The sequence below is a fragment of the Euleptes europaea genome, chromosome 10 (genome assembly GCF_029931775.1).
Source record: "Euleptes europaea isolate rEulEur1 chromosome 10, rEulEur1.hap1, whole genome shotgun sequence".
NCBI classification, from domain to species: Eukaryota; Metazoa; Chordata; class Lepidosauria; order Squamata; family Sphaerodactylidae; genus Euleptes; species Euleptes europaea.
Genome location: NC_079321.1, coordinates 26,503,207 through 26,516,976, shown reverse-complemented (window position 1 = coordinate 26,516,976; position 13,770 = coordinate 26,503,207). Strand labels below are relative to the sequence as shown.

General features: G+C 42.0%; 1 protein-coding gene across 1 annotated transcript in view; it reads left to right on the top strand.

The window, feature by feature from the left end:
- The window catches only part of DDX1 (DEAD-box helicase 1), a 31,758-nt gene that overhangs the window by 3,222 nt on the left and 14,766 nt on the right, over positions 1 to 13,770 (top strand). The window contains exons 4-13 of the mRNA XM_056856459.1: positions 39 to 68; positions 1,252 to 1,348; positions 2,492 to 2,539; positions 3,351 to 3,434; positions 3,677 to 3,760; positions 5,192 to 5,268; positions 10,827 to 10,899; positions 10,984 to 11,060; positions 12,737 to 12,851; positions 13,032 to 13,170. Of these exons, the coding sequence (XP_056712437.1) occupies positions 39 to 68; positions 1,252 to 1,348; positions 2,492 to 2,539; positions 3,351 to 3,434; positions 3,677 to 3,760; positions 5,192 to 5,268; positions 10,827 to 10,899; positions 10,984 to 11,060; positions 12,737 to 12,851; positions 13,032 to 13,170 (824 nt within the window). The remainder of the gene's footprint in view (positions 1 to 38; positions 69 to 1,251; positions 1,349 to 2,491; positions 2,540 to 3,350; positions 3,435 to 3,676; positions 3,761 to 5,191; positions 5,269 to 10,826; positions 10,900 to 10,983; positions 11,061 to 12,736; positions 12,852 to 13,031; positions 13,171 to 13,770) is intronic.

Sequence of the window (13,770 nt, the reverse complement as noted above, 5' to 3'; positions counted from 1 at the left end):
GTATCTTACCTGCTTTATTAAATCTTATTTTCCCATAGGCTGCAGAAACTGGAAGTGGAAAAACTGGTGTAAGTGAGATTTCTATTGTCATGTGTGAAAGAAATCCTGTATGTGAAACCTAACCTAATGTATGGTGATCCCTGGCCCAAAACTTACTCAACTCTCCTCAACCAGGGCCAGAGCTTTCTCAGCAGTGGCCCCTACTTGGTGAAACTATCTGTCCAAAGAGACCAGATCCCTGGGAGACACTTAGTTCAGTTTCAAAGGGCTTGCAAGACAGAGATGTTCCACCAAGCTTATAGTTGAGACAGAGACCATATAGTGCTGGGCGAACGCGATCCCTCCCCTCACCCCTATTCTGCTGGTCTCCTTATCAAATTCATTACTGCTGTTGCCATCCAGGTACATTGCAGTGCTATCCACAATTTTATTGATTGTGGCTACCGCCTCACTTAAATCTTTAGTATGGGGGCAGCTTATGTTGTACTATTAAGACACCATCTTTTGTATTGCTTTTATTGAATTATGATTGTAATCAGATATATATTATACTTTATAACTTGGATTTTATTAATTGACATATGATTTGTGTATTGTTATATGACCCTGTAAACCACCCTGAGCCCTGCCTTGGTGGGGGAGAGCAATATAGAAATTCAGTAAAAAAAAAAACACATTCTGAAATTAACTTAGATCCGACTCTTGAGCTGTAGTCTCAGTACTACTCTCCCACCCAATCCCAACATCTCCTAAAGCAGGGCCTGAGGGTAGAGGGATCTTCAGGAGGCATGTGGTGGGGAGGGTAGCAACAGGTAGAGGGAATAGATACAAATCCCTTCTTCTGTAGTCTCTCACACAAGGGCAAGTTTGGATCCAAGCTATTGCTGACTTGGGGCTGGCCTACACATGAAGTAGAAAGGGATGGTAGAATAGGTCGTTGTACTTAAAACTGGGAGGGAGGGGTAAGAACTCCTGCAATTTTTAAATAAAATAGCAAATCAGTGAGAGATTCTAGCCTTGCCATTCACATAAAGTGTGTATTTGCCATTTCCGTGAATTATTAGTGTAGAGAACATTTTAAGAACAGCTCTTCACCTGCAGTCTGAAGCGGTACAGTGCTTTTTCTTTCAAGAAGAGTGGGCTATAAATAAGCATTACTCCTTTAAACAAATAAGCATTACTCCTTAATACAAGACAAGGAGACAGTAACTGGTCCAAAACATATAACTTGCAGGCAATTTTGTATTTCAGGCATTCAGCATCCCAGTTATTCAAATTGTTTATGAAACTCTGAAGGACCAGCAGGAAGGCAAAAAAGGAAAAACCACCATAAAAACTAGTGGGGGAGGTAAGATTTTAGTTTCTGGATTATAAAAATAGGTCCTGTACTGATACTTCCATTTGCATTAGATTCCAAGTTTGTTTACTTGTATTCCAGCCTGGCCAGACCTATCAAAACTAGATACATTGAGGTTAAATTGAGCAACTGCCACCATCCTGGCCTGCTCATGTATTTAGCATGGGCTCTAATCCTGTGACAGAATAGCTTTTCTCAGATCAGTGAGCCATGTACTCATCAGCAGTGCATTTTCAGGGAACCAAAACTGCTGTTCATGGTTTGCAGTTTGTAATTACTTACTCGAATCTGCACGCACTGTCTTAGCAGCATGTGCATACCTTGCCACGGGATTTTCGTGGCATCCTGAAGTGGATATTGCCTAAGTTAGACTATGAAAGATGCATCTCCAGTTACCTTTAATATTAATTTGAAACGTCAAAGTAATTTGAAATGTCAAAATTGATCATGCATTTTTCATATAAATATTAAATAATACAAAATGTGGCATTATTCGAAGGGATTTCTGCTCTAGATTATAAATAAATGTAAAATTCAATATGAGCGTAGTTTGGACAAAGGAAGTCTGCACATGTAAGATGAAAGGAGCTCATATTGTGACAATGGCATCTGTGTTTCAAGGCTTGAAAGTGATTTACAGAGCAATCCTGAAAGGAATTAGGAGCCGGCGTGACCCCTGTGCCAGCGTTAGTGCCACTTGCAGCGGCTAAATTGGCACTAGTGCTGGTGCAGGGCCATGTACACCAGCAGCAGGGTTTCCCTGTTTCAAGGGCTCATGCCTGCACCAAAAGGGACATTCCCGAGGCGAGGCTGACTTTAGTCAGCTCCCTGAGCACTTTCGCCCCAGGAACACCCCTTTTGCCAGTTGCACTGAAGTTGCACAGGCAAAAAGGGTGGTGCAGCCCTGTGAAATTGAATGGATCCATTTCGCAGTGTTTTTAGAAAATTACATTTTTGGCTTGCTGCGCCGTCCCCAGGCCCACCCCAACTACCCCCCACTCCCGGACTGCACTGTTAGTGTTTTTCATGTCAAACAACTGTCTAATAAAATGCTGCTATTTTTCAACTTTTAGACGCGGGGAAGTTCATTACTACTGTAATCAGTCAATATAACTAATATTTTCTTCTCAACAGTGCTCAACAAATGGCAGATGAATCCATATGATAGAGGATCTGCATTTGGTAGGTTATTTGGTCACCACAGGAGTTAATATAAGAACTTTATTTGTGTCAATATACTAAACCTTTGCCACTTGATATGTGAAGTTATGCACATTGCTACTAAATAATAGCTGGCTGCAGGCAGAGGGTTTCTGGATGTAGTGGTTCATCTTTTAAACACCAGCCAGTTAACAGAGTTCATTAAATCACTGCCTTCCTATTGATAACTGCATGGTAGTGTGACATTGAATACATGACCCTTGTTAAAACACATTTCCTATTCCCCAGTATATGACATGATCTTACTAGGCTTTAAAAGCTGAAAACTAAAAGTTAAATTATTCTTTTTAGTTTTGACCCACCTTATCCATGATTCCCTTGGCTTGTAATAAGTTGTTACAGTAGGACAGCTTTACAATATGGGTATGTTCTTCATTTAGGACACCTACATCATTGGCACAGAGGGTTACCTACAGCATTACAGTGTAAATGTTTAACCAGATATCTCCATTGTTTAACTGTGTATTATGTACTTGCAAAACTTACTGGGATGGATCCTGCTTAAAATTTCTACCCACGCTTGGGGGTGGGGAGGTTCACTGATTTCTCCCCCTCCCTAGGCATATTTTTGATTTCCCCGCTCCATTCTCAAGGACCAGCATTTCAGGGCAGCATTTCAGGCCATAGCAGGAGAGGGAAGGTGGGGAAGTCGCAGTTCCATGGGTGGAAATCCTGCCATCCACAGAAATTGTAGGTGGAATACAGGCGTGAATGTTGTACTTTGTAAACATTATGGTAAGAGGTCTTAATGGTTTCTTTTTTCCCTGTTCAGCGATTGGATCCGATGGCTTCTGTTGCCAAAGCAGAGAGATAAAGGAATGGCATGGATGCAGGTCAACAAAAGGAGTGACTAAAGGTATCAAAACCAGTCGTGGGTATTAGTACAGCTGACCATGGGGGCGATGGGGGGTGTTCAGAATGGTGACTGCAGATCTAGGCAAACAAGCATTTTCATGTGATGACTGAGATTGGCAAGTATCCCTTTGAGAAGACTGCTGTGTTAGAGATGTGTATTGTCTGAATCATGACATAGTCAAACTGAGCCATATGAGTAAAGATTAAGTTAGTTATATGTATAATCTTTTTAAAATGTTCTAGGAAAATATTATTATGAAGTGGCCTGCCATGATCAAGGGTTATGCAGAATTGGGTGGTCCACTCTGCAAGCTTCATTAGACTTGGGTGAGTATTTCCATAAATGAGAATTCTGTCTTGAAATCTAGGTGGCATGCTAACGTTCAGTTCTTGATCATAACCATTAATAAACTGTTGGTCACACAGTAGAAGATATGCAGCTCTGTGGAAGCGCTGTGGCACTCTCTTAGGTCTGAACAGTTGGGCAGGAGTGCCTAAGTTTTCAGAGTCCGGTGCCTTGTTCCATAAACCAAAGGTTTTGTAACTAATGCTCTGCTGAGCGTTTATTTAGTCATTTTGGAGGCAACAAATTGGCATTTTCAAGATGCAACCCCCCCCCCCCAAAAAACTTGATACTGTTTTTGGTAACAGCTTTTCATAATGCCTTTGTTTTTCACTGGATGATCCCAGCCAGTTGAGGAAGAACAGTGAATGCTACCCTCTGGCTGTGTGTTGCAGTGCAATTGGTTACAGCTACCTGACAACATCGCTGAAAGCAAATGAAGACCTTGCAGTGTCTCCCCCTGAATGATAAGAAGAAGGAGATAATGTGTCCTCATAGCTAGGGCGGCCAGTTTAGTGTTCCTTGTCTTGCCCTGCTGTTTCAGCAGTTTTACTACCTGTTGCTTCTGAGTCACAATACTTTTGCCCTGTTTCAGCTCTCGTTACATGTGGCAGCATATGGATAGGTTCCTACATCCAAATGTGCACCCTGACCATATTCTGTCACAACTAGTGAGTTACGCAAGAGAGCATAGCTGCTTTAGCCATGAGGGGAATGCTTCTTGTAGCGGAATGAAGTTCACCTAAAGTTAACACGCAACTCCTGTTTGACTTGATGCTAACTAGCCATACACTGAACAAAAACGATGTGTGCCATTCTTGTCTCAAAGTTTGGGGGAAATAAACTGTTAGTGACTAGAAAAATGGAAGTTCAAGAATATATTATCTGGTGCAGGATGAGCTGGCTGCCATAAAGTACCTAGTCTTGAGGCCTAACTGCATTACACTGTTTCCAGGTCCTGTCAAACCAGGCGTTTACTGGGAGTTGCACTCTGACACTTAATAGTGAGAGCCCCGTTCAAATAGGGATCACAGGGAAAGCTTGCATAACTCCTCCTTCTCTTTTAAAAGATTCTGGGAGCTCTTTGCTCGACTGTGAAAACATACATGTAGCCCATTAGTGCATGTATGCTTCTGCATGGGGCAAATATCAGCTCTCCTGGGCCATTTCAGGTTAGGAAATAGTGACTCCCTGGTTCATGGAAAGAGGCTTAAGCCCCATATTCCTGCATGTCCTAATTCTGATCTGGATCTGGCCCCCCATGAGCCTGAGAATTCAGTTTTAAAAACTACTGGGAGGGCTGGAAACAGTACCAATCTACAGTTAGGTCTTTGCCCATGTGTTCTGTGTTGTCTTAAGTATCTTCATTGAACATAAGGAAAAACTGTTAACAGTTTTTATTTTTATTTTATCAGGCACTGACAAATTTGGCTTTGGCTATGGTGGAACTGGGAAGAAATCTCACAACAAACAGTTTGATAGTTATGGGGAGGTATGTATGTTTCCCTGCCACAGCCACAAATGGAAAGTGATAGTGAACTCAATGGTAGATGACATTTGTGATTCAACGATGTAGGTTTGAAAACATGAAGGAACAAAAACCCAGGCTTCCCCCTTTATTTATTTATTTGGTAGATTGATACCCCGCCACTCAGGGCGGCTTCCAACAACAATAAATACAATGTAATATTAACATTAAAACACATAATTAATAACTTTAAAACTGTGACCCTATTTACATATGATCACTGCAACGAGAATGGTCTTTGCTAGGCAGTGAAATCAGAAAGCCTCCCCTAAGATACATGATTGGATATCAAAAATGAAAGAGGTCTATATTTTAGTGAAGTTAACCGCTTACCAAAAAAATAATAATATTAATAGTGTAGACCTCTTATGGACAAGAATGATTCAAAGAATAGAAATGTCCATTTTGTAATAAGTGAGAAGGAGTTAGTGATATAGAGCTGTAAAGTATTTTACGTGATTTTATGTGATTATGCGACTGTTTTTAGTTTATGTATATTGTTGATTGTCCATTAAATAATTTTTTTAAAGAAAAAAGCTGCAAACCTATTCTAAAATCACAGAAGGCACCTTAAACTACATAACTGGCTCATATCAATAAGCTGTCCTCAACAGAGGAGGTTGGCCTAAGGATGACCTTATCACAGAGGGAAGACCAACAGCCGCTGAGGGGCCCACAGGCCCATGGAAGGAGTTATGTCAAAGTTATGCCTAGTCTGCAGTTTGCTAAACAGATCATACTGATCAGAGTGACAGCTAAGTCATGTGATGAGGCTGGTCTGATCCAGTTTGTACAGCCAGGAATGGGGATTTCCAGAATGACTCATCTCAGGTGAACTGTGATTGGTCATGAATGTGTATATAAGTCTGTATAGTGAATGTAAGTTACCTATTGCCTGAAATATATATGCTGGCGAAGCACTTTGATGCTCAGAGCTGTGAATGTTAACAGCTAAGGACTCTGTGTAGATATTGTAAATAAACTGTACATAGCAGAACTGCGTGGTGTGAAGTTGCTACCAGGTAAACTCCTGAAGTCCAGACAAGCTGTGCGCGACAGGGCTATGGGCCCAGATAGACTGCGCTGAGAGCTGGAGGTTCTATTGGAGTTGGTGAGCTACTGCCGTGAGTTGCTGCTGTGAGCAGTTTGGATGTCTACAGAGGCCAGCGACGCTGAGGACCTTGATGTACAGTCTGCAGACGGTTCAGTTGTTTCTGACAAAGAGTCGGAGGAGGAACCAGGGGAAGATAATCAGCTACTGCCGGTGAGAGAAGATATCATGGCGCAAGCTGTTTCTGCCCTGCTGGTTGATAAACTGACCGCAGATAACTATGCTGTGTGGTCTCTGCGAATGGAGCATTATCTTAAGCGTGAGTCATTGTGGACATATGTGGATTCTCCCCCACAAGCTCCCACGCCTGAGGAAAGTTTAAAAGACCAAAAGGCATTGGCCACGTTGATATTAAGTGTTGCTGATGACCAGTTGGTGCATGTGGCGGGACAGGGGTCAGCTAAAGATGCCTGGAATAGCCTCAAGGCTGTATATGTGCAAGACACGGCTGGATCCCTTATTTCCCTCATGAGAAGGATTTATAGAAAGACTATGGAGCCAAATGAGAGTGTCAGAGCTCATTTGAATACCTTAGCCACGTATTTTCAACTGCTGGCTCAGAGGGAAAAGCAGATTTCTGACCAGGACCAGGTGTTTATAGTTTTAAGTTCCCTGACGGAGCGTTTCGACCCACTTATCTCAGCCCTTGAATCTGCGGATGCAGCTAAGTTGACCTTGCAGTACGTCACGGGCAGATTGCTACAGGAAGAGGCGCGACATATGCAACGGGAGTTGGCAGCCGGCCAGACCGGGAGCTGTGCCAAGCAAGAGATAAGGAAGGATACAAGCCTCAGCTGTGCGAATGTCAGTGAAGCAAGCAAATCTATACGTGTAAAGAGATGTTTCAGATGTGGGAAAGAGGGACACATTCAAAGATTTTGCCCTGCTGCAAGAAAATACAGAGAAGGAAAAAAGACTCAAGTTGTGACCAAACAGCAAGCTACGCTGGTGAGAGTGAGTCCAGACTCCCTGAATGACTCTTGGATAATTGACTCAGGAGCTTCACAAATATTTGTGAGGGAGGAAAGACTACTAATGAACTCACATCAATCGGCGTTAGGTCATGTAAGTTTGGCAGATGGACGTTCTGCAACTGTTTCCTGTGAAGGAAGTGTAATGTTTGGAAGTTTAAACCATACATTCAATGATGTGCTTTGTATACCCTCTCTTGAGAAAAACTTATTAAGTATAAGTGCACTAGATTCTGCTGGATTCAGTGTGACTTTCAGAAATAAGTGCTGCAATATTCTCAAAGGTGATAAAATTATGGCAGTGGGGAATTTGAAAGATAATGTGTATGTGCTAGAGAACATGGCAGGTAAAGCACAAACAGTGTTAAATAAAAACCCACACCATAAGTGTATACATTTGCTACATAGAAAACTTGGCCATGTGGGTTGGGGTACCTTGAATAAAACTCTTGCCCTGCTAGGCAAAGAGAAGGTTGAAGGGTGCAAAACATATCTGGATTGTGATGTGTGCAAGCAAAGTAAGTCTAAAGCACACCCAGTTGCACCAAGTAGTGACAGAGTAACAAAAACCCCTCTATATCTTGTACATAGTGATCTGGTAGGCCCTTTCCCAGACAGTATATCTAAAAGAAAATATCTTCTTCTTTTGATAGATGATGCCACAAGGTTCACATGGGTGTATCCCATAGCAAAGAAGTCAGAGGTGTGTGATACTATAAAGATGTGGGCTAACAATGTGCAAAGGCAATTGGGGCATAAATTTTGTAAGTTCCAAAGTGATTTTGGGGGCGAGTACATGTCTGGTGAAATGGCTCATTGGTTTAAGACTCAAGGTATTGAACACAGAATTGCAAATGTATCTATGAGTCAAGAAAATGGTGTTGCAGAGAGAAAGGCAGGAGTACTGCAAACAATGATAAAATCAATGCTACTTGATGCTGGATTGCCAAAAATGTTCTGGGCAGAAGCGGCAAAAAATGCTTGTTATATTTCAAATAGAATTTGGACAAGTGCCACAGATAACATTCCATACAAGGCTTTGTATGGGAAAGATCCCAGTTTGGATCATATTAGGATATTTGGCAGTAAAGCATGGGTTAATATACCACTGAAACAACGTAGGAAAGGTGGTGAAAGAGCAAAAAAGTTGACATTCCTGGGGTATCAGACAGGAATGAAATCTTACCGTTTTGTAAATAACCAGAATACATTAAGTTTCAGTCGTTCAGCTTCATTCTGTGAGGATGCTAATTGGCCTAAAATACATGCAAACCAATTACCATCTACAGCAATGTTACCTATGGATGATAATTCTGAAAATATGCCAGAGGTGAAACAGGAGGTGCAGTCACCAATACATGCAGACTCTGAGAGTGTGCAAAGTGCAGATCAGAGAGTAGTGCCAAGAGTGTCCTCTAGATCTACAAAAGGTGTTCCACCTCAAAGGTATGGTGTAACTGCTAACCATGTGTATGTTAAAGTTCCAACTGATTACAATGAAGTGTTAAGTCTAGCCTCAGAAGAGAAAAGTGCTTGGCTACAAGCCATGGAGGCGGAATATAACTCATTGGTGTCAAATGAAGTATTTTCCTTATCTGAATTGCCGGCAGATAAGAAAACTCTGAGTTGCCGTTGGTTGTACAGACTCAAAACCTTGCCAAATGGAAATGTTAAATATAAGGCAAGATTAGTTGCAAGGGGATTTACGCAGGTGGTCGGACAGGAAACATCTAGGCCCAATTAAGAATTACCTAGTGGTTCAAGTCTCCAGAAATGAGAAATGAGAATGGTTGGTGTGCACTAAGCCAGGAGACTGAAATATTTGAATACTGAAAGATGTCAATACTTAAAGAAATGGCTGTGTTTAACAAACGTTTGACTAGGGAGGCGTGTCAACATATGTCAAAGTTATGCCTAGTCTGCAGTTTGCTAAACAGATCATACTGATCAGAGTGACAGCTAAGTCATGTGATGAGGCTGGTCTGATCCAGTTTGTACAGCCAGGAATGGGGATTTCCAGAATGACTCATCTCAGGTGAACTGTGATTGGTCATGAATGTGTATATAAGTCTGTATAGTGAATGTAAGTTACCTATTGCCTGAAATATATATGCTGGCGAAGCACTTTGATGCTCAGAGCTGTGAATGTTAACAGCTAAGGACTCTGTGTAGATATTGTAAATAAACTGTACATAGCAGAACTGCGTGGTGTGAAGTTGCTACCAGGTAAACTCCTGAAGTCCAGACAAGCTGTGCGCGACAGGGAGGCCAGCTGATCCACACACCATCACTGTCCCCAACCATATGCCTGGCGGAACAGCTCTGTCTTACACGCCCTAGGTCCCACAGCAGTGAGCATCATTCGTTTGAGCCAGTCGTTCCTAATGTACCTGCAGTTAAGGGGAGGTTTGACAGCTCTCATCTCCTACTCTGTTCTTGTCTCAGACTTCAGAATCTGTCCCATCCCATGAATGTAAAAAAAATTAAGAGTTTATCCTTGTTATGTTATTTTGTGAAGAGGCGTCTGGCTTCTATTTGTGTAAAAACTTACAGCCCATTCCTGAGCCTTCAGCGGCTGGGGACAGTTTGGCCGAGGCACCGCCGCAGCTTCCCCCAATGCTATTTCCTGGCCGCCGAAAGTCTTTAAAAAGCCTTTTGGAGGCTTTTAATTTTTTTTGACCTCCAAAGGACTTTGGTAACTGCAAGTAAAGCCTGTTTGTGATGACTGCCCAGCTGTGTTGAATTGGAATTGGCTTTATGTTGTTATACATGGAATTCAGCTTCTGGCACACAAACACAAGTGTTTCTTTTGTAGTGGTGTGCTAGGGGCTGTGGTTAGGGAGGGCATGCAGAAAGTCCCAGGTTCAATCCCTGGCATCACCAGTTAAAGATCTGGCATTAAGTGATGTGAGACCTGGGAGAGCCACTGCCTGAGTAGGCAATACTAACTTTTATTGGCCAAGGGTCTGATTCAGTATAATTCAGCTTCATGTGTTCAAATGCATGGTGTATATGCATGATGGTCTGATTTGCCATTGATGGAAACATCTGGAGAGCAAGGTGTTTCCCACAGATATTCTGTTCTCAGATGGCCATGCAAATAGATTATTTTAAAAGATCTCATTTATTCAGCTTTCTTTATATAAACTGTCTAGAGATCTTCGGAAGATATATTACCTTTCTTAAATCTTTGCTTTGATTTCTTTTTTTCCTGTTAACAAAACTCAGGGTGGATAGTTGGTGGTTGGATCATTTATTTTTCCTTGCCATATAGCAGACTAAATTTAATCTGCCAAGTTTAGTGAATGTGCAATACTTGGTGAACTCCAACCTCCTATGGCCCTAAGGCAATTAAACCATTCTCTGAAATGGTGACCTGTATTATTGCTGTCTCTCTGAGTTTATATAACCATTTGAAACAATTGTCTTTTCTTTTTAAGGAATTCACTATGCATGACACAATAGGATGCTATCTAGATGTAGATAAAGGGCAGATAAAATTTTCCAAAAATGGTAAGTTATTGCTTGCCCATTTAAATGTTTGATCAGCGTGAAAAATGATATGAATCTTTCAACTGGACCATTTTTTCCCTTCAGGAAAAGACCTGGGGCTTGCATTTGAAATTCCAGCACACCTAAAGAACCAAGCACTCTTTGCATCTTGTGTTCTAAAGGTAATATCCAACTTTTCCAAAAGCACTTGTGTTAAAGGTACTTAAGTCATTCATAGTACAATTTTTTAGCAGGTAATCCTGAGACCTTCGGTACTTTAGATGTATTTGGCTGTGCAAAGTCTGGTTAGACAGAGTTACCAAAAAAACACAACAGACGGAAACTACAGTTCATTGAAACAGCTCGTTTGTAAAGTAGACAGAGACAAAGTCTTGCAACTCTTCTTCCTTGCTAAGGGCAGAAGCGAAGCTGATTGAGTCCTATCAGTCCACAGTCCTAATAGAAAAACGCTTTGTAAGAATCCCAAAAGTTAATGGTGTCCAATAGAATTTTTGATTTCTTTCCTATGAATGGCCCACATGCCATGCTGTAAGCTGCTTTTCAAACCTCCATCTATGACAAAAGGGGTTACCCATAGGATGTGCATGGGGTGGTTGGTTTCTAAATGTGGCAAAGCCCCAGCTTCCTTAGACATGATGATGAAGAAGAGTTGGTTTTTATATGCCGACTTTCTCTACCACTTAGAATCAAACCGGCTTATAATCACCTTTCCTTCCCCTACCCGCAACAGACACCCTGTGAGGTAGGTGGGGCTGAGAAAGCTCTCAAGAGAACTGCGAGTAGCTCAAGGTCACCCAGCTGGCTTCATGTGTAGAATTGGGGAAACCAACCCAGTTCATCAAAATAGACTCCACCGCTCTTAACCACTATACCAAGCTGGCTCTCTGTTAGTTGTTTGGGGTTTTCTTTGGATCCAAGCGCTGAAAGCAACTTTAATATATGCTTGATAAATACTCAAGGGTTTGTTTTTATGTTGCAGGCAGCCCATCAGCGTTTAAAGATTAGGAGATTTCTTACTGATGCATTAAAAAAAATCCCTTGACTTATCTAATGAAATGTGTGGGCGAAAAGACTTTTTACATTCATGTTAATTGCTATGAGTAGTAAAAATCAGAAATAAAGCCCACTGGGGCTTGGAGGGATGTTTTGAAAAATTGTTTTGACAAGCAAGTTTTAGCACACATCTGACATTTCCAGAAATCATAGATTTGTAGCCTACCACCTATACACAGAATAGGTAGAGGTTTCCTGTGCTCCCCTCAGTTTCTGCAATCCCTGTTGACCATGTGAAGGACAGGGTTCATGTAAAATAACAGTTAATGTGTGTTGCAGTGTTGCACAGAGAAGAGAGTGAAACTGTCTCCTCCTTTCTCTTCCATCTGTGAAGTTCAGCTAAGAAGGATACACAGAAGGAACGGTGTCACTGTTACACCCTCCATGTGGAACCCATACTTCCAATGAGTGAGCTTTTGGGAGGTTAGAAGGAGCTACACAAATGGAAAAGAGCACTAGGAAATCAGTGTTCCGTGCAAGCGTACAATACTGTGAACCACGAATGCAAAGAACTTGCAGAGAGGACATCTCCTCCCCCCCTCCCCGTAGACCTGTTGCTTCTGTGGAACTGAGAATCCTTATGAACAAAACTCTGTTCAGCGTGGTGGGCTGCAATAAGGGGTTGTACCAAGTCACCCCCTCCCTCTTCCACTTGCAGAAGAAGCTCAATGAAACAAGCTGTTTGTAGGATATCATTCTGTGCGGGGGAGCGGGGGAACGTGAAAGAGATAACAAAATCTTGCTTGCTGTTCTTACGTGGGTTTTCTGTTGCATATTCTTTTAGAACGCTGAATTGAAATTCAATTTTGGCGAAGAAGACTTTAAATTTCCACCCAAAGATGGCTATATTGCTCTTGATAAGGCTCCTGAGGGTAGCGTTGTGAAATCTGATCATGCAGGTATGTCTGAGGCGTTGTTTTTTTTTAACAGTAGTGGCTCTAATGAGAGGAGTTGGTATGATGCAAATTTTTAAGGCACTGAAAATATTGCCCTAGCTTTTCCCCTTCTAAAAAAACCAAACAACCCCCCTCTGTCCAATTGTGAATTCAAAATCTGAAACTTCAATTTTCCCATTTCAGGAAGTGCACAAGTAGCCCAAACGAAGAATTTCCCAAATGCTCCCAAATCCTTGATTGTGGAGCCATCTAGAGAGCTAGCAGAGCAAACTCTGAACAACGTGAAACAGTTCAAAAAATACGTTGACAACCCTAAGCTAAGGTAAAGTTGTGAATGTTCTCAGTTGCTTTCAGTCACTCGGTAATATAGATTGTATCTTGATTTATTTTTTAATGATTAACAGTGTAGGGTAGAAATACAAAAAGAAGTATCTCGATCTTCAGTTTGGGAAATCACATCGTTTAAGGAGCAGCCGTCTTACTGGTTTATCATATGATTTATGTTGGCAGCAGGGCTGTAACTGGGGGGGGGGAGGCAGCCGCTGCCCCTGTGGCATGCAGAGAGAGCAGCAGAACTACCCAACACAGTGGTGCCCACTCCTCTTATAGGTGAAGCAGTTCTGCCACCCTCTCTGCATGCCACAGGAGTGGCGGCAGCCCTCCTCCCCCCACCCCCGTCGTTATGGCCCGGGTTAGCAGAGCCCTTCGACATCTGCAACTCGCACAGGATGACACCAGTTTAATCTTTACATGCTGCATACATTAATGTGAATAGCCTTATTCTTGTTTACAGAAAAGTGCTACTGATTCACTGCTGTGTTCTTCTACATTAAAACTGTGCTGTCCTTTCGCTCTACTAGATTTAGTGACCAGAGCCTAAAATGAATATAGTGCTGTGCTTTATTTATACTTGAGGCTCGCC